General features: G+C 37.3%; 1 protein-coding gene and 2 non-coding genes across 3 annotated transcripts; 1 reads left to right on the top strand and 2 right to left on the bottom strand.

The window, feature by feature from the left end:
- The first annotated feature begins 9,518 nt into the window (after positions 1-9,518).
- On the top strand, positions 9,519-9,591 carry TRNAM-CAU (transfer RNA methionine (anticodon CAU)). The gene has a single exon. It is a non-coding gene; the product is annotated as a tRNA-Met (tRNA).
- A 9,438-nt stretch (positions 9,592-19,029) lies between these two features.
- TRNAV-CAC (transfer RNA valine (anticodon CAC)) lies at positions 19,030-19,102 on the bottom strand. Its single transcript has one exon. It is a non-coding gene; the product is annotated as a tRNA-Val (tRNA).
- Positions 19,103-22,154: 3,052 nt separating this feature from the next.
- Positions 22,155-26,525, bottom strand: LOC114240519 (trehalose transporter 1-like protein). The gene is made up of 3 exons (XM_028171088.2): positions 26,129-26,525; positions 24,785-24,923; positions 22,155-23,440 (listed from the first exon to the last, which is right to left on the bottom strand). The coding sequence occupies exons 1-3, from the start codon at positions 26,183-26,185 to the stop codon at positions 22,155-22,157; spliced, it is 1,482 nt and encodes a 493-aa protein (XP_028026889.2). The 5' UTR covers positions 26,186-26,525.

Below are 26,525 nucleotides of genomic sequence, written 5' to 3'. Positions count from 1 at the left end.
GAAGTCCCAATTATTTTCAAGACTAGCTGATCCGGCAGACTTCGTAGTGCCTCAATCGATAAATAAAAAACCTAAACTTTTGTATAAAATAAAATTAGAACAAACAAAAGGAATCGTCGACGGAGGACACATCAAAGATAAAACAAAATAGTAATTTTTATTTAATTCCTTCTCTGGACTTCCACAAATAATTCAAGACCAAAATTAGCCAAATCGGTCCAGCCGCTCTCGAGTTTTAGCGAAACTAAAGAACAGCAATTTATTTTCATATTTAAAGATATATAGATAGATTACATGGTTTTTTCTGTTGATCGTATTAATGTTTCAAATAACGAACAGCAATTCATTTTTATATATATAGATAGATGAAAAATTGTTGGGCAACACTATTATTCCATCTAGATTGAAACATTAATCTTCTGTTATATAGGTATATCAGGAATATTATAAAGCAGGGATGCTCTCATCAGAAATAATGTCAACAGAAGTCCTCTTCATAGATATGAAACCACAATATTTATACATCGATAAACGAGACGGGAAATACACGAGAGGTACATTTGTAATGTACCGCATTAAGGAGTTAGCCTCGGGCGAAGCTTCTTTTTAAATGAAGAGGAAAATTTTAATTTCCTATCGCGTTCTTAGGGTTGGGACACTGCGCGAGCGAGTCACATCGATGATTACAGATTGTGGTCTCGGAATTAATTTAATTCAGTTAAAGAAATACAAATCATGTTTATTATAAGGATAACTATAAACAACTTGTCACTACTCTCATTACTCCCTTCTATAAAATGATAAGATAAGACGAAGTTGTAAACACCCATCCTTATCGTCACATAGCGCCTGCCCTTTTTGAAGAAGTAGGGACCAACCTAACCCTAACCAACTAAACGACTCTCCTTGCACTCTCTCACTCGACGTCCAATCTCCGCTCGGATTCAGAACCCGAGCAGAGTAGGGGGTTTCTAGGTTGTGGGTCAATACCAGAGTTGTGGCTTCAACCTTAGGACGCCCAACCGACGGGTTGTCGATACGATCTTCGACGACCAAGGACGCCGGTCTCCGCAGTAGGACAGGCAGTCCAGGCGATACCGCTGATATTCCAAAACACCCCGCTCAGTCAAAACCAGCCTGCCGGCTCGAAACGCCGATCAGAATGCTGGTCCACAACAGTTCCGCAGAACTGTAGTTCCGTAGATCTGCTGTAATATAGCGCGCCAGACTTACTCGTCAAACTGAAATACTCGATTGGACCTCATATAAATACACAGAATGATGAAGAAACTCTCTCTCCAAGCATCTGCTTTTTTTTCTTTTTCTTACCTATGCTGATAGCCTTGAGAGGCTATTTCAGCTTCTCCTTGACATGTAGGCGAGCTCACGGGGCTAAAACCGAGTGTGTTGCTACCACTGGCCCTAACAAGAGCAGTGCTTCGCAGAATCTACCGCCGTATCGGAAACGCGACCCACTGAGAAGATCCGGCGGGAAACTCAGTGGGCTGTGTCTATGGGTTAATTTACTCATCGATCCCTTCGTCGCAAGCGACGGGTTCGGCGAGGAAGGTGACTGGTGCTAGAGCTACCTAAAAGCACCGTTAATAGATCGGGAGGATCGGGAGGATGTCAAATACAACCAATCGCTAACAATATCCAATTTCAGCAGATTTTTCGTTGTAGTTATATGAAAAAAGAAAATTACAAATCAATAAATACTATTAAGTAAACGTAACATAAAAACCTATTACCGGAGCTTGCTTCAGCGACACTTGACCTGTGGCCAGTAAATTTCACAACACACAAGTTTTATGAACACCAATAAAATTTGACATCACCGTGAAATAATCGAATAATGACAATCTAGAACAAGTTCGTGTCAATCGAGCGATGATGTCATGTGAATCGCTCGTTCGAATCATTCGTTTGTATTGGTGACGATTGACTTACGCGCTTCTAATAACCAATTGTACATTTTTTGAAGTTATACTTCTTTAGGCGCGTTATGAAAAATTGATGAGAGTGAAACTTTACGATGCGCGCGCACCGTGACACAAAATTAACAGAATGAAGTTGCCCACTAAACCGCTCATTACAATACGACCGACGTAACTTGGCGAGTCTGAATATAGCCGCAGGTGAACTTTCCGAAGCGTACCGAGAATTACCGAATTTATACGATGTCAAGAAAAGGGATGTCCAATATGCGTGTTTGAGGATGTTGTCTAATCGATTTTTTTTCAAATTGATTAATTACATAAGCATTTACGATTCAACTTGTAGGTTTTGTTGTATGAACGAATTAGAAATCCCTAAGAACTCAGGAAACTAAATCACCTTTTAACGTTACGTTATCAAAATAATACTTGCGTGATATACACCTAGTATTAAAATATATAATTTATTTATCTTAACTAATTAAACACTCTAGACGTAATAATTATTCGTTCATATAACGTTCATAAATATTTGCGTATTTACAATAATATTAATAGAATTTTGATTATGACATTCATAACAACTTTGAATTCTATTTTATTTTAAAGGAACTAGAATTAATCTATGTTGCTAGTACCCATATTTGTAATGTGAACATTATTTTTATTAAATTTCATTTAAGTTAAGTATCTAAAGCTGCTAATAGACACCACAAATTGATACCGCAACTTATATTAAGAATCCTTATTTTTTTATTATGTACGAATAAATAATAATATCCAAGAAATAAATTTATAGCTCTATATTAATGTGATTAAGCTTGTCTAAATGTTTTTTTTGTGCTATTATTTAAAGTGCTAGTATTTTTAAATGCACCTACTTTGTGACTAGGTGCAAGGTTCATGCAACCGGCTTGTAAGACGCCTGGCGCCGACTTTGTATTTTATTAAACATCACGCGAACACGCGAACGCTCGTCGCAAGTCAGTCGACAACAGTAGACGTCGAACTGATTGAACTGTATTGAACGCATCAATTTGTGCATAACACATTACTACTCGATAGTGTCATCGCCACATCCATACTGTTCGCTCATTACTTTTTAATTGTTTTTTACTAGCCAATGAAAACGGACAGCGAACGGTCATTGATTAATACGTGATCTGTGCCAATTGCCATTAATGAATGTGGCTGTGAAGTAATCATTGTATTATTTATGTTATTTTGTAATAAATTGGTTAAGAATAATATGTAGTTGTAAAATTTTCGCCATAGATCTAAAATACTTTTCAAATATTTAATGTGTAATTTTGTTCGCTTAGTAAAGTGTCAAGTGAATAGTTAGCTCTAGTCTACTTGATTATACTTGTATAGTTTGTTCTCGTTGTAAATAACCCAGGTATCATGAGCCTGTCGATTTTTGGAACGAAGTTCCTTATGGGTCGATGCGGTGGGGTACCCTAACCGGGAAAAAACGTCCGTAACGTAAGATTTTTATTGGTAATGCACACAGTGTACGACTTAACTTTGTAATAACGTACAAAAAATAAAATATTTTTTTATCTTTCATTGACCACGATCTCAGAGCGTTCGTTTGCGCAATACACTAACTCTTATGCAAACAACCGTGAATGAAGTGTACCACAATAAGTTCGCACGTTACGGAATGACCGTGGGTTGTTGCGAAACCTCCAATTTTCTTTTCTTTATACCTCCAATAGAACTTATATTTTTATAACAAGGAACTTCGTTCCTATCCGGTGTCCCACGACACCACACATATTTTTATTACAAAATAGTTTAGCGTATTGGTTTCAGGTTGAACTACTCTGATACAAAACAATTGAGAGTTCGACCTCGTGCCTCAAGGAGAGTACACACTGTGTACTAGGTAGTTGGTAAGCTCAGGTTCGACCTCATGCTCAAGGGTGTAGTACACACTGTCTAGGCAGGTAACAAGCTCAGCCGTCCTTGAAACGCAACAATAAACCATTTACTTGTAAATATCTGATTGTTAAATAAGCTGTCTATGTATTTAATTGTAAGATCTGACAAAAAGCTAAATATTTAATGTAAATCTACAAAATATCGATAAAATAACATCCCATCACTAGGACTAACCTTCGCCGTTAAAAATATTGCTGTTTGAACGCCGAGTTCGCTTAGCGTTTTAATAAATTTGGAAAATTAAAGATTCATATCTGATTCCCTTCACTAGTTTGGCTGGCGGCTCTCCTTGCTTCAAGGGAGACGCAGTTTGGGAAATTGCAACATTCGAATGATATATAACCACATTACATACTATAGCCATATTATTTCAACATTAAAGCCTTATTCGATATTAGCAACGAGAATATTGCGGCATATATTGCGACTTCACTGATATGACCTGACTGACTCCGTGATGCAGTGATGAGCGTTCCTGGCTATGTCGCCGCGAGTCGTGGGTTCGATTCCGACAGCGGTTCAACATTGTTTGATGAATAAGTTTGCTTGCTCTTTATCTGGGTGCTTATTAACTATATATGTCTCTATTAAAGCATATATAAGTATGTTCATTCACTGGTACCCATAACACGGAGTCCTAAATCTGAGCCGAATGACTGTGCGTGATTTGTTCCCGGTTATTATTATTATTATTGAAGTGAAAACTTCTTTAGAATCGTTGTGATTTCAAACCGGATGCAACGGAAAAAACGACAGGTAAGAGACACAAATACAAAAATGTGTAGGATAAAGCCAGCAAAGAGTGGGACAGAAATATACATACTATTTAATACAGCGCCATCTGTGAGATTTTTTAATACTAACGTGTGTATGAAAGCTCTTGTAGTGAATTTTAATTTAGGATTATACGTGAAATTAAAATATCAATTCACAGAGGGCGCTACCTTACAATTATTTACTAATGACAAAATTTTACATATACTTAAGACGTTTAGGATAATTGTATTTTAATTTTGGAAGGTTTCACTTCTACCACGTGTGAATTGCACACATTTTGTTTTTTTTACTACCTAAATCAGGTTCTTATCTGTATCGCTTATATTCATTTAATACTGTCCTTTCGGTTTCATAAAGTGTAAGTACATTACGGAAAAATAGATTAGACTCTATCTTCTAGGTATTCGTTTCATAGTTATTGTGGATAGCTCCAACAGTCTTTTAATTTACACAAGCTGACGAGATCACTATACATCCAGTACCTTAATTATTTACGGCACATACAAGTGAACGGGTTAACTATGAGCGTGGAAGGCTTTAGAAGAAGAGGTAGATCTAAGAAAAAATGAATGGATTACGTGAAAGACGATATGTGTAAGACGGGAGTGAGCGAAGAAATGGTATATGATAGAGGAATACGGAAGGAGAAAACATGTTGCCCGACCCAGGTGACTGGGAGTAGGGCAGGAGAATGATGACAAGTGAACGAGCTGACGGCCCATCTGGACTTAAGTGGTTATCGGAGCCTACGGACATCACAGTGTGCATACCACCATCCTGATCTCTCAACTGTATAGTAAAATCCCACCATTCAAAACAGAACGCATAGAAATAGAAATAGGATGAAGTAATCATGAGGAGCATCATATCATTAGCTCATCGAAGCCATTCAAAAGATTCATCTCATTAATTAACTCATGTCATTATCACGTCATCCACGCTACAAAACTCCAAACAAAAAGTAAATTCTTGGCAAACAAAAGAGACAAAAATCAAATGATTTATTAATTAATTAATCAAGGAAACACCCGGGGCTGTCTGTTACTGAAAAAAAAAATTGAATAAAAAAAACCCACCCGATTCCCTTAAAGTGGGGTGGTTTGAATAAATCATCCCTTAGATAAGCTTTGAAATAATTAGCCGAGGCGTCTCTTAGACTGCTTTTTTCCTAATTAAAAATAAATATCAAATGGATCTCCGCGATCGTGATTAAGCATCGATTTGAAGTGGAAGTTATTTTATTTAACTTCATACGAATTAATACTATCTTACAAATATTTATACCGAGTACAAATTAAGTACTTGAACTTACAATGTCAACTGTACTTTAAATAAAGATATTGTATCATGTAGACATTTTATGATTATACCTTTTTTATTTTCTTATAAAGGAAGAGTTGCTGGTGGCCCAGAGGCCTTTCCAGTTTCACTCGTGGTTTTTTACTAGTGGCAGGACCTCTTGTGAGTCCGCACGAGTAGGTATCACCACCCTGCCTATTTCTGTCGTGAAGCAGTAATGCGTTTCGATTTGAAGGGTTGGGTAGCCGTTGTAACTATACTTGAGACCTTAGAACTTATATCTCAAGGTGGGTGGCGCATTTACGTTGTAGATGTCTATGGGCTCCAGTAAATACTTAAAATCAGGTGGGCTGTGAGCTCGTCCACCCATCTAAGCAATAAAAAAAATCATTGTCTCATTTTGTTTTGCAATAACTAAAATTTTAAATCTAATCGTTTGTTAAGTCCACAACAAAACGTCAATTTACTCGTAAACAATGATAATTAGGCTCGCCGCACACAAATAATGATTCGTATAGTCGCACTATCGGCGCTGGGACGGGCGTTAATTAAAACGACAACAAAATAACGTTAACATCATTTGCAGTCAGAATTCGCACTGCGCGCCGATGCCTGAAATAATTAAACCTAGGATCGGTACATGCACATCGGGTAACTGGAAACGATTTACAGAAGAAAAAACAAAATGTGTGCAATTCACACGTGGTAGAAGTGAAACCTTCCAAAATTAAAATACAATTATCCTAAACGTCTTAAGTATATGTAAAATTTTGTCATTAGTAATTGATATTTTAATTTCACGTATAATCCTAAATTAAAATTCACTACAAGAGCTTTCATACACACGTTAGTATTAAAAAATCTCACAGATGGCGCTGTATTAAATAGTATGTATATTTCTGTCTCATTCTTTGCTGGCTTCATCCTACACATTTTTGTATTTGTGTCTCTTACCTGTCGTTTTTTCCGTTGCATCCGGCTTGAAATCACAACGATTCTAAAGAAGTTTTCACTTCAATAAATAACTTCACCGATGATAGATGACATTTGAATTCGTCGTGGCCAAAGGATAAGACGTCCGGTGCGTTCGTGTCGAAGCGATGCACCGGTGTTCGAATCCCAGGCAGGCGGGTGCCAATTTTTCTAATGAAATACGTACTCAACAAATGTTCACGATTGACTTCCACGGTGAAGGAATAACATCGTGTAATAAAAATCAAACCCGCAAAATTATAATTTGCGTAATTACTGGTGGTAGGACCTCTTGTGAGTCCGCGCGGGTGGGTAACACCACCCTGCATATTTCTGCCGTGAAGCAGTAATGCGTTTCGGTTTGAAGGGTGGGGCAGCCGTTGTAACTATACTTGAGACCTTAGAACTTATATCTCAAGGTGGGCGGCGCATTTACGTTCTAGATGTCTATGGGCTCCAGTAACCACTTAACACCAGGTGGGCTGTGAGCTCGCCCATGCATATAAGCAATAAAAAACCTCTATTCCACACAATAGTTCTCTTTTATTTTATAATTTTCTTATATTATTTTAGATTTTCTTAGATGCAAATAGCTCTGTGCACGTAACCAGAAATATGTCAGCCGTGATCATGTTTATTTGTTTTTTTCCTATTCGTAAATTAAACCATTATTAGGTTGATCACACACAAAACATTTAAGATCGTTGAGGTTTCTAAAATCTTTAATGCTTTATTTAATGCAGATATTCCCTATTCAATCAGTAAGGCTTAACGTAAAATCTAGAAATACTGGCAGAGACATTTATCATATACACGAAAAATTGTGTATATTTATTAGTTTGAAATTTTTCGGAAAAGATGAATACGAGCTTATTTAAAATCTAATCATTTTAATTTGCACGTAAAATTCAATACAAAAGTGATTAATTTTCCAAAGGTCCCCGTCTCTTATTATTACGTCTCTGGCCGCGATACTGTTATGTAGAAGTAACGATTATATGTATTATACATCCATGCGTAGTGAATTTTTCTATTGTTCAATGTGTGTGTGTGATTTGTTTGTTTTTGGATGGCTGTATGCAAAACATGATTAATAATTAAACTTCATTTATGTTATGCAGCTGTCTCGTACATCTGATGGTTGCCTGGAAGAGATCGCTCTTGACGATAAGATCGCCCATGGTATTTTGTATTTGTGTTTTTTGTACTGGTGCACAATAAAGCATATTTATACACTTACTGTACCCGTCCGCTTCGCTGGGCATTTAAAATTAACATTATTATTTCTGAGCCCCATAAAGATTCTCATCATTAACGCCCCCGCAACTGGTGTAGGGTGTAGTCCAACGCTCATATAAATATTAGTCTATCCATTAAGTACACGTATTTTCTACATGAACACCAAATTTCAAGTCAATCGGATGCATGGTTCAGTAGTTATAACGGATCATCCGTAAAACCACTGTAGGATAAACAATATTTACGGGTAATGAAAAATATAACGTTTTCAATTGATTTCAGAGCTCAATCGGATGGTATTGTTACTCAACAGATCAGAAAAAAAAACTGTAACAAAATCACATCTATTTAACGTAATAGCATTGAAACAAAAGCTAGACAGTGTGGCCCATAAATTGAGCGTGGCTGTCAATTGCACGCGCCGACCAATAGTTGCGGTCTACGGTCGCGCGACAGTCGGCATGTGTGCGACCGCCCTTATGTTTTCGAAAATTTAAAATTCATTTCTCGAATTGTAACGTTATTTTAAACTAGCTTTTGCCGGCGACTTCATCCGCGTGGAATAGTTCACAGATAATGCTTTATTTTAGAACAAATTTGTTTAACATAAAAAAACGTTATAATGAGCCAACCTTAGTATATAGACATAATGCAGGCGCGGACTTCTTTTTAAATTTTTAAAGGGGAACAGCTCTCTCATACATTACTTTAGCGAAACTCTAATCGTTTCCGCAGCGCACGCAGTGGAAGCTCTCAAAAGGGATTAAAACCCCAATTTTGAAACATTCTTTATTGGTGCTCCGCTTGCATTGGTCTTAGCGTGATGTTATATAGCCTATATATAGCCTTACCCGATAAATGGGCTATCTAACACTGAAAGAATTTTTGAAATCGGACCAGTAGTTCCTGAGATTAGCGAGTTCAAACAAACAAACTCTTCAGCTCTATAATATTAATATAAGTAGATAACGGTATTCGATACTTGAATAATAATTTTATTGATTGCTGGAGAAAATTAATCGTTAAGAGCCGTGGCAGAACGTATTCTATTATGGGCAGTTTTTTTTACAAAACATCCCTATCCTGTAAATGTTAAAGGGTCAAGCTTTTGTTTACATTTCAATTTTAATTGTCCTTGCATTCATAGTAAAATAAAGCATAGCTTATATTTAACGTAATATCAACATTTAAGTATACTAAATAGAAAAAGAACATGTATTATTAGCACAATATAAAAAATACAGGCTAATTAGTATTCAGTCTAAATATTATCGAATGTAACAAGTTTGACCTTGACAATTTATCATTTATTTGTATATAATACAGTATTTCGAGCCAATTTCCTAAGCCTCGGTAGCGCAGTAGGCAGCGCGTAAGTCTCATAATCTTAAGGTCGTGAGTTCGATCCTCACCCGGGGCAATATTTTTTGGCCATTATTATATTTACTGAAGTTTTTAAATGAATGAATTGAAACACTGTTTTTATGTATAATGTTATTTTATAGTAATACCATTAAATGTATTTTTCTTTGTCTCCACCTTATCCCATTAAGTGGGGTCGGCACAGCGAATTTTTCTATTCCATTATCTTATATCAGCCGTCATTTCAACACTCACTCATTTCTCTCATCATCATATCATCATTCACACACTCTATCCATGTCTTCTTCGGTCGACCTCTTCCCTCTCTACCTTGCACTATTAAATTTATATAGTTTAATAATATAATTATATTTAAATACAATCACCATACATTTAGATACTGATAAACAAAACCTATAATTTTTGGTACGAAGAATATTTCATCGATTTTTTTTTATTGCTTAGATGTGTGGACGAGCTCACATTCCACCTGATGTAAAGGAGTTACTGGAGCCCATAAACATCTACAAGGTAAATGACGCCACCCACCTTGAGATATGAGTTCTAAGGTCTCAATATAGTTACTACGGCTGCCCCACCCTTCAAACCGAAACGCATTACTGCTTCGCGGCAGAAACAGGCAGGGTGGTGGTACCTACCCGTGCGGACTCACAAGAGGTCCTACCACCAGTAAAAAATATGTTATTATCATATTATACATTTTTTAAGTTAATCCCTAAACAATTGAAATTGAGTTTTATAAAATTCCTGACAAAATTGCCGTAGCAAAGTTACGTGAAATACATTAAGCCACATTAGTTGTATAAGTATGATTCTAATCAACTTACTTTTGAAAAATTTGCCTTCATTTTAGAATCATGTAGTATTTAATATCTCAATTTAAAATATCAATATCTGTTAAATTTCATTTTTAATTTTTTAAGCCTTCCCTGGACTTCCACAAATAATTCAAGACCAAAATTAGCCAAATCGGTCCAACCGTTCTCGAGTTTTAGCGAGACTAACGAACAGCAATTCATTTTTATATATAATGATTACAAATACCTACACAAAACACATATAAGCGTAAATAAATATTTAAATAGATAAATACACAAATACATATACATATATACATAAATATAATAGTTTATACAGTATTCAAAGGAATATATTAAACTTATCAAATATCTATAACTTAATAAATTCATGATGATTCCGCTAACCTATCCATTCCATTCCAGAGTTCCAACAATCAATCGGATTATCTTTGCGCGTAGCTTTAGTCGTTTCGGTTTTTAAGAAAAAAGTACCCACATCTTTTTTTTTTTATTGCTACCGATATGTCAATATCCTCGAAACACCGTAGTGGCTTTAAAGTAGTTTAAAGTGACTGCAAGGGCCTTGAATGTGCGATATTTTAAGACATAGTACATTGTGCACCAAGGGAGAAAAGTTGGACGTTTCCTCCCGCGTGTAAAATTGCCACCCGATCCGAAGGCGAGGGTGGCAAACACGCAGGAGGAAATGTCAAACTTTTGTCCTGCGGTGCACATACTATTTTTTGTCCTACCAGGCCGAAAGTTCGTGGAGTACCGAGCCGGGGTCGAAGCCCCGATGGGGTCCAGGGGCGAAGCATTGGCCGAAGGTAGGGGGCCAGTACTCATTAATAAAACAATTTAACTGTTTTTTTATTTTTAAATAAACTACTACTAATTGAATAAGAACTGTCTGATGAACTCATCTTTGTTTAATACTTCACTATTAAATTTTATTGCCTTTTGTTTATTTCACTTTTAACTAAACACGATATTGCAAATTACCCGGGCACAACAATGGCGGAGAATTTTAGGTGCGTGAGAGCAAACGTAGACACTAACGCGCATGCGCACTTCTACCCAGGGAGAAAAGTTACGCTTTCTTCCCTATACAGCGGGAGGAAAAGTTACACTTTCTTCCCTGTAGAGGGAGAGGAAAACCGAACTTTCGGCGTAGGTAGGAGAAAAAAAAATTTTTGTATGGAAACTAGCGACATCTTGTAGCGGATGAAACTTATACGTTCTTAAAATTATACAAGTATTTATTTGTTATAGACAAATTGATTGAATTTTATCAATCTGTGGTACCTGAAAGCTTACAAAATCCTTCATTAAAAATAAAATATAGAATAGGTAATATGTTACTGCCATCTACAAGAGCATCGTGAAACTAATTGAAGCGAAGCCATCTAGTGGCCGACGCCCGTAAACATTTTTGTTGAGTGCTTGAGTTGCTTATCTATAGCTAATTTATGTGTATTATCTATGGTGACTGCTGGTTAGCTCGCGGTGCTCAACCAGAAAAACAATTACCAGCAAGAGCAGAGTTTTGCAGAATACCACCTGAATCGCGACCTACTACGAGAATCCGATGAGAAACTCAGTGGGTTGTATGTATGGGTTAAGTCGCGCGTCGAAGTCTATGTCGTATTCGACAAAAACAGTGACCAGTGCTTGGAATTCCTTTCGTATTGCAAAATAATTGAAACTCCCACTCGTGATGGAAGACGGCATTCAAAGTCTATGAGTTCGTGTGGCCATTTCACGTCACAGAAGGTTACAGAAGCCGCCACTTACCTTAGAATACCACTCCTCATCTTACCAGCACTAAATTCGCACCAATTGTGCCCCAAGCCTTTTCCTGACAGTCACGAGTCGATCCCATGATTGTATGATGCATTCTATTATTAGAACATACCGGCCCAATTAATTGTGTAGTTATAAATAGCGATGATTGCTTTTACAATGCGATCGATTCGGTCAATTGATATCATGCACAGGCGCCGTGATCGACGTTGGACGGTGCCGGGGCTTCTGATTAAGATGTGCTGATTGGCTTAACTAGGCAATGTCTGAATGCTTTGTTGACTTAGCGCGTGGTCTGTAAGTAGACCCTGCTATCCCTTTTTTATTTTATTTTTCATTGCCCTTGTAGGCAGATGAGCATACGGCCCACCTGATGGTGAGTGGTTACCGTCGCCTATGGACTTCAGCAATGCCAGGGGCAGAGCCAAGCCGCTGCCTACCGCTTAATACTTTCCACAAGTCTCTTTTAAAGAAGGACATGTCATAGCGCTCGGGAAACACCGTAGAGGGGAGCTCATTCCATAGCCGGATGGTACGTGGCCTTCTTCTTTATCTCCACCTTATTCCACTAGGTGGGGTCGGCACAGCTTATTTTTCTCTTACTTTTTTTCTCTTATTTTCTATCAGCCGTCATCTTAACACTCACTCCTCTTTCCTATCGTCATTCACACACTACATCCATGTCTTCTTCGGGCGACCTCTTCCCCCTCTACCCTGCTATCTAGAGACAGGTATTTTGATCTTACGAGATACGGATCATCCGATAAAGGCTTCAGCGAGGGTACAACGGACCAACACATTGTCACAGAAGGCAACTTCAATTCTCGATGTGCCACTAAGCGACGTTGGTGAAATTTTGACACTAGTACATTTTATAGAAGATCCTAATGAACTTCTAATGTAGCGATGATGGATGCACGAGAATCTATCTATCTATATATATAAAAATGAATTGCTATTCGTTTGTTTCGCTAAAACTTGAGAGCGGCTGGACTGATTTGACTAATTTTGGTCTTGAATTATTTGTGGAAGTCCAGAGAAGGTTTAATAGGTAGATAAATATGAAAATCCTCGGAATTATATAAAAATAACTATTTTGTTTTCCTTTGATATGTCCCCCGTCGGACGGATTCCTTTTGTTTGTTTTAAGTTTATTTTGTGCAAAAGTTTAGGTCTTTTATTTATCGATTGAGGCACTACGAAGTCTGCCGGCTCAGCTAGTCAGTCAATAAAATCTCACATTACTCAAGATAATAGATCGGACAGCTAAAAAACTCTCAATGTGAACACAATTTGGTTCGTGGCAAAAACTGGGAAATGGGTTTTATTTCTAAACAGTATCCCGCAGAGAACTGTGCTTTACACTTGTATCTACTAAATAAAAGCTCCTCTTTACAAAATTTAATACTGCCAGAGCCTTCCATGTATTATTTAAAAATTAAAATTTCCTATTTTCTCGAAGCGTCCCATTGCTCTAACAAATTTATGAGGAGTTAATTAAAACGACATCACTAATTAACAGTAATAGATAAAGGCGTTTGTAATTGCCACAAATGGGTCGAGTGTATCCAAAATTTGTTCCCACAGCAATCTAACGGCTATTGGAATGTTACAAATAGTTTGCCTCTTCGATTATTGACGCCGGGAACTGTATTATCATTATATCCACACTAAGCCATCGTTGCCTAAAGGATAAGACGCGCGTTGTGTTTCATATCAAGCGATACGATCATTTATGTCATTTTTTTTGGCTTTAAAGGCTGGCATTGGGCCCATCTGATGATGAATAGTGACCATCGTTCAGACACATTTTGCGTTATAATAAACTAGCTGACCTTCGTACCGCCATATTTTCTAAATTCTTAAATTCCTACATGATTTTTTTAAATAAGTTTGGGTGTTGATGCGCCCTTGTCACCGACAGCTTAATTAAAAAAAACCTTAGTGAGCTAATCTATTTTCGCTCATTTTTTTTTTGTATACAAACCTTGCCATGGCAATAACAAACACACAAAAAAAACAGAATTATCCAATTTGTTGCGAAGCTATGCGCGTTTAAGTAAATTACGTAGATTCATTTTTATATATATAGATAATCTTATTATTGTTGAATTCATCGTGGCCTGTAAAACTGAGACTTCGAACTGATGTCTCAACGTGGATGGAGGACGGCCTTTACGTTATTGGTACCTGTGGGCAACGTAACCACTTAACACAAGGTGGGCCGTAAGCTCGTCTACAATGTAAGCATTAAAAAATCTTAAGCATGTACGAAAATCTGCGTATCTGCTATGCTATGTATCAACTAATGACAGAGAAGTAGGAACATTACTCCAATAAAACCGAGATTGCATACATTTTTCTCCTAATAACCGAACTTCTAGTATACATGTATGAGCAATGATGAGCATTAGATCTTATACCCCTCAAAGGTGTCCTTCAAGACACGCGCGACTAAATAGAAGACTGATGAGAACACAAGAAGGCGACTTAATAACAAAATGTGGTCTGCTTGCATGCATCGCTTAACGAAATAGAAACACGTTTGAAATATAATCATCATATTACAGTTTTAATTTCTCTAAACTCCGATTAGCTAAGGGAAGACGAAATCGTTCGCGTTGAAAGATAAAAATTGGAACCGTACTCAGACCTCGGTCACGGAGCCCCAACTCATAAATTACAAACAAAAAATGGGTAAGCTTCTGGGACCTTCTAAAGCATTCAGATTCATTCGCGCTTCGAGAAAGATTACTGTCCTTACAGAAGCAAGGGCGTCTTGTGAAGCCATGCTACCCCTCCGACGTGACATCGATAAACAAATGTAAGAAATACACTAATTTGTGATCTATTCCCTCTGTATTTTGTACCGTATCTTCCATGGAGAGTGCTCTGAGGAATTGTTTGAAATAATACCACCATCTCGTATTTACCATCGCACCGCCACCGGCTTAGAGTTCATCCATATTACCTGGAGCCACTGCGTTCATCCACAGTGCGCTTCCAGAGATCTTTTTTGCCACGTACGGTCCGGCTTTGGAATGAGCTCCCCTCCACGGTGTTTTCCGAGCGCTATGACTTATCCTTGTTCCAACGAGGCTTGTGGAGAGTACTTAACGGTAGGCAGCGGCTTGGCTCTGCTCCTGGTATTGCTGAAGTCCATGGGCGACGGTAACCACTTACCATCAGGTGGGCCGTATGCTCATCAGCCTACAAGGGCAATAAAAAATAAACTATCTTTGTACTATGACCCTAACCTTCTCTGACAGGCAGCAGCACACACCACGACCAAACAAACATACCAATAGGTTGCTAATTATAAACCTTTTTATACGAAGATTCTGAGGACAAGAATGGATTTGAATGTAGGGTATATGAGCACAAACACCACTATTGGCAATAATTAATATTATATCTATTTTAGTTTATTCTATGATATTATTTATTTATTATTAGTTATTCTAAAATATTTAATATTTAGCAGACAATGTCTTGATGTGAAAATGTTCAGAATATGTTTAATGTTTATATTATGGTTTAAAAACACAAATGACTGTCAAAATAATCAAATATTGTAATTGTTACGAAAATCATGTTGTTGGCGCCATTTATTATTAGGCTGGATAATAATAATGTTAGTTCATATTAGGTAATTTATGTAAAATAAATTAATGTTAGGGTCATGTAAAAATCACTAAAATATTTATTGTGAATATTAGCTTGAAATGTCAGATCGCAGTCTCGTACATTCCGTTTTGAAGGATGAGACAGGGTTCAGAAAAACTTGGGTTGCAGGTACCAGATAACGGAAATAAATGTAAGAATTTTATTATACACATACATATATTTAATATACATCCATAACTCTGGAAAAGACATTTATATTTATCATACAAATATTCTTCCCTTGGCGGGATTCGAACCCGCGACCCCCTTGTGTAGTGACCATGTCACTTACCACTACACCAGACGGACGTTAAATACGGTATGTACGGTAAGTATGGATTACGTATGGTAAGTATGAGCATGCGTGAACACATTTCTCTTTAAATAACGCCAATATTAAGGTCACTAAGCAAAGAAAGTAAGCTTAAGCGATTGTTACGCTAAAAATGCTTTCTCGAGAACTTCAGAAAGATTCATTTTTTTAAATTACCATCCGATTAATTTTTCAAAGTTTCATAATTAAATTTCTCCCGAGAAACTCGGCCGATACAGTTTTTCATTACCGATCGTATCTTCCGCGGGGCGGCCATTTCATTTCGAATATCTTGTAAACTTATAGATTTACGACCTCCCGAGACTTTTAATTACCGAGTTTCTATGTTTTTAAACGATGTTTTATGACAATATTGGTTCAATATTCTTTGTTTTTTTTCCAACAGCGGCAAAGGAGGGCTATATAGCCAAAGGCAAGTTAATTCCACGCATGGCACGCGAGACTATTGAAAATAAAACGTATATTGATATAATTAAATATATTTTTACAGCTGAATGTCGCGTTTTTCGATGTCTTTTTCCCTTACTTATTCAATAGTAGCTTAAGGGATATTCCAGCTACACCCGGGCTGGTAGGTGAGCTCACGGGCTAAACTTGAGAGAATGTGTTAACACTGGCCCTAGCAAGAGCAGTGCTTCGCAGAATTTCGCCCACTGAGTTTCTCGCCGGATCTTCTCAGTGGGTCGCGTTTCCGATCCGGTGGTAGATTCTGCGAAGCACGACTCTTGCTAGGGTTCGTGTTAGCAACATCGTCAGGTTTGAGCCCCGTGAGCTCACCTACTAAAGTTAGGGTTACGCTGACATAGCCGCTAGGGCTATCAGCTTAGGTAGGAAAAAAAAAGAAAAAAGCTCAAACTGGAGTGCTGCTAACACTGGCCCTAGCAAGAGCAGTGCTTCGCAGAATCTACCACCGGATCGGAAACGCGACCCACTGAGAAGATCCGGCGAGAAACTCAGTGGGCTGTGTCTGAGAGTTACCAGTTTGAGCCCCGTGAGCTCACCTACACGTTAGGGCAAAGCTGATATAGCCTCTCAAAGCTATCAGTATAGGTAGGAAAAAAAAAACAGAATTTACTACCCGATCGGAATTGCGACCCACTGAAAAAATCCGGCGTGAAACTCAGTGGGATATTGTTAATCTATTGGCTTTGATTTGAACTAATACCGCGAAAACTATCAAGTATTGGAAACTAAAATCTAATACATATAAATTTATAGAATACTAGTTGTACCTACCCGCCCGCTTCGCTTGGCATTTAAAGTTAACATTATTATTCCTTACCCCCACAAATATTCTCATCATTAACCCCCCCGCAACTGGTGTAGGGAGTCCAACACTCATACAAATATTAGCCTATCCATTAAGTACATGTATTTTCTACATGGATACCAAGTTTCAAGTCAATCGGATGCACGGTTCAGTAGTTATAACGGAACATCCGTAAAAACCACTGTAGTTTTATATATTATTATAGATTAAGGTCTAAGGATTTCGGATTTCATATTCACAATAATAAAAATCAGATTTTAGACCAGGGTCAACGATATTCGTTGTAAAAGTTTGAATACACTATTTTATTCGATTTTCATTAATCTTAGACGTAATCTAATAATTTTAATAATGATTTTCATTTTAATATTTCCGACATAACGAATAATTTACATTGGTCGTGATCACGGACGACTGTAAAAAAATTAACTATAAAAGTCGTATTATTTAAGTCGATAATTATTACGATTTCGTGTAAGTCAGTGTACACTACAAATTTCGCAAAAAAAAAAAATTTTTTTTATTGCTTAGATGGGTGGACGAGCTCACAGCCCACCTGGTGTTAAGTGGTTACTGGAGCCCATGGACATCTACACCGTAAATGTCGCCACCCACCTTGAAATATGAGTTCTAAGGTCTCAATATAGTTACAACGGCTGCCCTATCCTTCAAACCGAAACGCATTACCGCTTCACGGCAGAAATAGGCAGGGTCGTGGTACCTACCCGTATGGACTCACAAGACGCCCTACCACCCGTAATTACGCAAATTACAATTTTGCGGGTTTGATTTTTATTACACAATGTTATTCCTTCACCGCGGAGTGGGCCGTGAGCTCATCTACCCATCTAAGCAATAAAATAAAATAAAAAATAAAAACTTGAAGGCTACGTATATTTCTTCCAATCATACGTATTTTCAATTTCAAGTTCAACAGGTGTTAGTTTATCTGGTATTTTAAAAGATCAACTTTATGTCGGGTGGCTTGTATGATCGTCGGTCAAAGTTACCTAAAACAATTCACCGTCAAACTACAATTACGTATTAGTGCCTAATAAATATTAATAGTTAAAAACGTAATCTGTATGAACGTCACAGAGGCGTGACAGCGATAAATTTTATTATTGAAGAATACTTAATAGTCGGAGAACTATAATATTTTCTATGACCGTCGACTGTGACTGATTGAACATACCTTTATAGTACTGGACCACCGTTTCTCGCACCCTGGTCATATTCCTACAGAAATCATTCTTCATACAATTACTAAATGCACAAGGTTTCAATAGATTACAATAACATGTATTTCTAAAAAAAAAGAATTATTACTGGGCTTGCTGGAAGAGAATTCTTAACAAATTAGTAATTGAGCTTAGTTCTTCTATAAGCATCTAGCGTTTAGTTTTTTTATTGTATAAATAAATGATAAATTGAACACAATCTCAATAGATTTGTCGTACTATCATGAAAAGAGAATAAAGTCTGAAGAATGTTTTAATTATCAACATGGACGGCAGCGATGATGACAGATATTTGTGGAAATACTTTTTAAGGCAGGTTAGTTTCAAAATTGTTGAATTTAAAAAGAATAGAAAAAAAAACTGTTTCCGCCCGGGATCGAACCGGGGACCTTGTGCGTGTGAAGCACACGTGATAACCGCTACACTACGGAAACGCCTGGTGGACGCCTTAAAATTTGCTATAATATAATCAGCATTGCCAGTTAATTTGTATGAAATAGTGTGATTACATCTCAAACACGATTTCAATCCGGTGGTAGATTCAGCGAAGCACTACTCTTACTAGAGCCACTCTTAGCACATTCTCTCAGGTTGAGCACCGTGAGCTCACTTACCAATCAAAGCATAGCTGAAATAGCCCATCAGGCTAACAGCGAATAGTTAGAACAAAAAACAACCTTCAATAGATTCAAAAAGTTTTAATTATTCACTATTACTGTACTAATCACTATTAGTTATAATAAATGAATGGTTATGACTTTTTTTTATAGCTTCGATGGCTGGACGATCTCACAGCCCACCTGGTGTTAAATGTTTACTGGAGCCCATAGACATCTACTACGTAAATGCGCCACCCACCCTGAGATATAAGTTCTAAGGTCTCAAGTATAGCTACAACGGCTGCCCCGCCCTTCGAACCGAAACGCATTACTGCTTCACGGCAGAAATAGGCGGGGTGGTGGTACCTACCCGTGCGGACTCACAAGAGGTCCTACCACCAGTAAATCAGTGAATTAGTCGATTCACTGGAGTTTCATGTGAAGACTAAAACAGAGATTATTTAAAATCCGGGCTTCAATCGATGAGCCTCAATTTCAATCAATTCAATTGCAGTAACAGCACACACTGACAGCTAAATCAGGCAGAGGTGGTAAGGCTATTTAAGGGCATCTGGTAATCTGGAATTGGTAAAACTGTAAGAGAACATTTCTCTTCTCCAGCTGATAATCTGCAGTGGAGCTTGGACATGCTATTTCATCATTGGCTTGTTCTCCGGAGCCCCAGCTGTCTTCATACCCCAGATGAGGAATGAGACCAATAACATGGAGATCATTGATGAAGAAATGGCGTCCTGGATACGTAAGTCAGAGGTTGAGATTCGTTACCCCGTAGAACCACGTATTTTCTTTCCAGGCTTTATTTTTTATTTATTTGAATCCATTTTTCTATCGATTAAGAGTAGCGGAAGGTTAATGCCTCAATGTGCATTGTAGTTTATTGAGGTTTAAGTATTTAATATATATGATCACTGATTAAGGTGGAATCACTCTTTCTAATCTGTATTTATACTAGTAACAGTTAATAAACTTAAATAAAATGTAAAATTTTGTCTACTATTATAAATATGAATCCAGATTTCAATATTGATGATTTTATTTATTTATACAGCATCCATCACATGTTACGTCGGTGTACCCTGGGTAGTGATACTCCCAATCATCATACGAGTCTACGGCAGAAGAATCCCTTTCATCATAGTCTCCGTAAATGCTTTCATTGGGTCCCTGGTCTTCTACTTCAGCGAAACTGTTATCCACATCATCACCAGCGAAGTCATCCAAGGCGTGGTTGCCGCAGCCTATCTGACCCTCACAATAGTTATAATCACAGAGTACGCCTCGCCCAAATATCGGGGTGTCTTTCTGACGATGAAACTGGCATCATATTATTGGGGAATTTGGATGGCTAATGCTATTGGAACATTTTTCCACTGGAAATATATTGCTCTCTGTGGTATTGTCTGTTCAATTTACAATATCATAACGTTGGCAGCGTGGACTGAATCTCCTTATTGGTTAGCCAGTAGGGGTTTCAAAGAACGATGCATCAAATCCCATCGATGGTTGAAAGGCACAAGTGCAGAAGAAGAAAAAGAACTGAGCAGGCTAATTCGATATGAGACAATAGATCCTGAAATTAAAGATCATTGGTGGGAAGCTGTTAAAAGGATGAAAGAAAAAAAATTTTACAAGCCTATGATTATATGCCTAACTTTGATGCTAATTAATGTTTTTGCCGGGAAAACAGTATGTACAGTGTATCCGTTAGTAATTTTCATGAAAATAACCAGTAGTAAATCTATGGCATACACTGGAATGCTAATACTAGACGGAGTTACCGTAATAAGCGTCTATTTGACTTGTTTTCTAACAAAAGTCATGAGCAGACGCGCAATGATTTTAATATTCACTTCATTTTCAAATTGCATTTTATTCGCAATGTCCTTTCATCTTTACTTAATTAAGAAAGGAATTTTACCGGAAAACAATACCCTGAGTATATTTCTTTTATCAATATTTTCTTTGGCGGTCAGCTGTGGACCTGCTATAATGACCGGGGTGCTGTTTGGAGAAATAGTTCCTGTTAAAAATAGAAGCTTATACTTAGGCACTGTGGGGATTTTATATAAAATTGTCAGTGGAACTTTACTGAAGTTGGCGCCGGCGAGCTTCGAAAAATTCGGGTTACATGGAGCTTTTCTGTTTTTCGGCTTGACCACCTCTATTTTGTTGATAGTCATATATAAATATATGCCTGAAACTAAAGGTAAAAGCTTGCTGGAAATAGATGATTGCTTCCAAGAAGTAAAAAAGACAGAACAAACCAACAAAACAGATAATATAACCGATGAGACAACCGAAGAATTTTTAAAATAATTAATAAGATATCATGTATAAAAATAGTGTAGTCTAGTTAAATTTTCACAGCTTGTTTCAATGTGTTTCATTATTTACTGAGTTGGTGTCTATAATATATATATAACTGTCGGCATTCAGATTATGCGTATATTTTTCTGGTATGTAAATATTTCTGGCATCTAGCGCCTTCATCTAAACGAATTTTTGTGTTGAGGGGGTTGTGATTCCTGAAAACTTATAACGTATCAAAGTTATTATCTTATAAAGTCTATATTATACTTTTCTATATGTTATTTGAAGTATAACGGTAATATTCATCTCTTACCAGTTTTCTTTTGATTCTCACAGAAAAAAAGTGATAAGAATGATGTGACCAAAATACATTTAGGTATTGATACTGCAAACAGAATTGTTGAGAAAAATGAAAATTTGCAATGATTTAGAACTTCCAAAATCATCATTATACTTGTATTTCAGGACTCTTAACTACACAACACCATTGGAGCTTACGATTAAACTACACAATGTGAATTAAAATTTAGTTTAATTTAATTTTTTAAAATGTCCACTACGTAATTATTTTTTCATCATTAAGTACATTAGTAATCATTTTTGTCTCTTCAGCTATATTTCGTTTTTCTTCATTCATCGAATCGGCTATTTCTTGCAACGATCTGTCCTTAGTCTCTGGTAGATATAGGTATAATAAAAATAAGAAAGTTAACGAGAATGAGCCGTAAATAAAGAACACGCCGTGCAGTCCAAAATAACGAAACGTAAACGGTGAAAATTTCATAACTGTACCATTCAACGATTTGAATATTAAAACTGTAACGCACAGTGAAAAGCTACGAAATCTTAACGAAATCAATTCTCCCGAAATCGCTAGAGACAATATCATAGGGCCAGATGAAATGGCCATCGTAAACCCAGTTAGCAATGTAATAGATATATAAACGCTATCTAATATAAATTTTAATTTGATTAAATATAAATATAATGAAATAGAAAACAAAAACATTACTGCCACACTAGAAGTGGCTAATAATACGGAACGTCTTTTAAATAATTTCGTTATAAAACAACCAAAGTAAACACTTAGAACGGTTACAGTATCCAATATCAGCATTCCTTTGTAAGCTACGATTTCGTTATTTGTGATTCTCTTTAATATCTCTAACGAGTAAACTGTACATATTAATTTACCTGAGAATATGTATAAACCGATTAACAAAATCGTAAATAAAACCGGTTTGTAGAACTCTCGATCTTTTAACATTTTAAAGAAATCTAGAAAGTTCTTTTTCACATTTATCTTGCCTTTATCTTGTTTAAATTCCGAACATAAGCTTGTCAGTCTTTTGAGTTCTTTCTCTGAAATAAGGTCGCTACCCTTCAACCATCTGTGTGCTGATATACAGTCGTGACATCTTCCTTTATCAGCTAACCAAAGCGGAGATTCTGGCCACACTATAACGGTGAATAAATTGTATGCTGAACAGATTATTCCAAGCACCGCTATGTTTCGCCAATGGAAAAAAGTTCCTATAGCATTAGCTACTAGAATACCCCAAAAGAAAGAAGCTGATTTTAGCGTTAAGAATACCCCTCTGTATCTCGGAGATGTGTACTCAGTTACTATGACTACGGAAACTGTGAAATGTGAAGCTGTAAGTACTCCTTTTAACACTTCGCTTATGATTATGTGAATGATAGTTTTACTACAGTAGTGTGTGAGGAAGCTGATGCAGGCGAAGTGGCAGACTAAGATGTAGGACTTCTTGCGGCCGAAGATCCTGATCAACGATGGCAATATGAAAACCCACGGGAGAGCGCTGTAGCTGTGGATGGCCGCTGAAAATCAAATTTTAAATGACGATATAAATAGGGATGATTTTTAGATATCCAGAGATGGTAAAAATAAAAAGGAAAGCAAGTTAAAAGATAAATAAATGATATCAGGATAATCGCTCATGCAACCTGGATAACACAACAAGTCAGTACCGTAAGTAATACAGTACCACCGGCCACACTGACCACCTAAAAATATCTGATGATGTTGAATTTCAGTTAATATGGTGTGCTAATATTATATTTAGTTTGGGTCAGATATTGAACGGTCGAAGGATCACTTGAACGGTCAGTTAGTTCTTTTGTCGTCTGTTTTATGTACTTAGAAGAACGATCAATTCGTTCCTTGTTGTCTGGTTCGTCTGGTTCGTCTTTTAGGAAGTCAAAAAAAGTACTGCCTGCCGCTAGTCACGTACGCCTTCGTTCCATTTCTCTCTTTATTTTTGAATTATTGTCAACTGTCTGTCTTAGTCTGTGTCTAGTCGTTGTAGGTCTTATGTCCTGTTAAAGAGGTTGCACGCCACAACAGATATTATAAAGATTTAATAATAATAATCAGGCTCTGAAATAATATCCTCGCTGTTGCCTGGTCGCTGAGACTTTTATCGATTCAAACGAAATTTAAGAGTCCTGAGTGGTAAGTAGCAAGTTGCCTGTGCCCGTCGCATTGGTAATATCCATTAGGAATGGTGATCGCATACCGTCAGAGCATAATGTGCCACTGACATCGAAAAACAACATAGAAGGTGCAACAAAAGAACAATAAAAATACTTGGGTGCTGTTATGAATTACGAATTTTCTAAAGAATCCATAGTGGTAATCGAATTAGTTAAGACGGTAGTTTTTTTTTCCGCCGTCCACTGGGGATGTAGGGCGGAGCATGTCAGAGTCGAACTGACTAAAACCTCCTGTCGCTCAACAACCAACGTCCAAACCTCGCATGAGACAGAACTCATGAAAAGGCAAAGGGGGAAAGTGAAGCGCTTAGTGCGGAGCACATCTCTCCAATCACCCTCCCCCTCGGGCGCCACGACCATCAACCCTCCCGGTCGGCAGGCTATCCGAAGCCCGCCTAGATGGCGCCGGTTAGAGTGAGCATAACGGTAGCTATAACAGAATGGCAGAATTCTAGCAAAAACCTGACTTCGCTAATGTTTCAAAAAAATCTTGCAACAGCTTCAAAACAGCATTTATTTAAGGCACTCGGCAGAAGATCTTCTCTTTGACCGTTCCTATACAATATTTCTCAAAACTTCGCTTATTGTCTTTTCTGCATCGGGATAATTTACTCAACTAATATTTGTGGGTTCCCAACGAAATAGTAATACTCAAAATAACAGACTTACGTATCCACGAAGCCATATCCTCATTAATGACAATAGTGGAATTAATGTCTTTTCGTATCTGCGGAATCATCACGGTCGGCGATCCAACGCAGAGGCCGAACATAAAATAGCAGTTCCATGGTCCAGTACTGATGAGGAGCTACAAATTAAATTTTTTTTATTTTTTTTTATTTTTTTTTATTGGTTAGATGGGTGGACGAGCTCACAGCCCACCTGATGTTAAGTGGTTACTGGAGCCCATAGACATCCACAACGTAAATGCGCCACCCACCTTGAGATACAAGTTCTAAGGTCTCAAGTATAGTAACGACGGCTGCCCCACCCTTCAAACCGAAACGCATTACTGCTTCACGGCAGAAATAGGCAGGGTGGTGGTACCCACCCGCGCGGACTCACAAGAGGTCCTACCACCAGTAATTACGCAAATTATAATTTTGCGGGTTTCATTTTTATTACACGATGTTATTCCTTCACCGTGGAAGTCAATCGTGAACATTTGTTGAGTACGTATTTCATTTGAAAAATTGGTACCCGCCTGCGGGATTCGAACACCGGTGCATCGCTCAACACGAATGCACCGGACGTCTTATCCGTTAGGCCACGACGACTACACTACCATAAGAAAAAAAAATCAAATTATGGGTTTAGTTTTTGTTCTTCTTCTCAATCGTGCCACCCTTGACAGAGTGGTCGTGATCGTCATGTAGTGTTGGAATGGGCAGACTTGATGCATCTCACGATGTCCCGCCATCTCTCCCTCCCTAGTTTTTCTAGCAGATCTTAATAACAATGTATTAGCTAATGTAAAAAAGACGTGGTTTTTATGTGATATGCGATTTTTTATTGTCTTGTAAAGTAAACATGTTCCGATTAATTACAGAATAAAATATCCAGGAAATAGTCACCACAACTCTGATAAAAGGTCCTCGCTAAGAAGCTCTGACGTTTTCGATAGTTTTTTCACAAAGATTCGACGCGTTGGTTTTTGGTTGCTCAGCGTTGAGCTCAAGAATTGTTTCTTGCTTTCTAACGTAAATGAGAGATTCCACAATATTCTCTTTCATTTCATCTTCTCTTTGTATATTCTCTTTGATATCAACATAAAATTCTTGAAGGCCAGTTGATATCACAATTCCGTGAGTTGACTTAGTCTGAAAATTCTGCTGAAGTCTGGTGATAGGAAATTTTGGGGCCCGCACTATTAGGCTACCAGTAACCCGTTAAGTCGTTTAAAAAGGGTCATACAATATAATGAAGACTTCAACGTCAAGTCTTACGGTGGGTTCATTCGGGTTTATATGGTACCAGCACACGGTGTAGATTCTTATATTAATATCATATTACCTGTCTTAGCAGCGGCTTTCGTGTATAAGTGTTAGTTTCATCACTCAAATCAGCCATTACCCGGCACCACAAAATAAAAGCAATTTAATATGTTTGTTCCTTCTATGCGCTCACGTGTCTTATCCGATTCAGGTAATATTTATAGATAGTTTTTCAAGCAACTATTATTGTATATACATACGGCAGATTGCTTACGATTACTTGTAAGAATAGGGTTATAACCAAGAAGATTAATGATTTTAAAAAACTAACTATTAATTATAAAAGTAATCGTTGCTTAGACGTTTAAAATACTTTTTACTAAGTTGGTTAACATTTATGAAGTGAGGAACCGAGTATATTCGACTTAAATGCAAACTGTTTTTGCTGTGTGTTCTGTTGTTCAAATACATTCATA

Source organism: Bombyx mandarina, chromosome 16 (genome assembly GCF_030267445.1).
Source record: "Bombyx mandarina strain Sakado chromosome 16, ASM3026744v2".
Classification (NCBI taxonomy): Eukaryota; Metazoa; Arthropoda; class Insecta; order Lepidoptera; family Bombycidae; genus Bombyx; species Bombyx mandarina.
The sequence above is the reverse complement of the archived record's forward strand: the minus strand, read 5'-3'. Positions and strand labels throughout refer to the sequence as shown.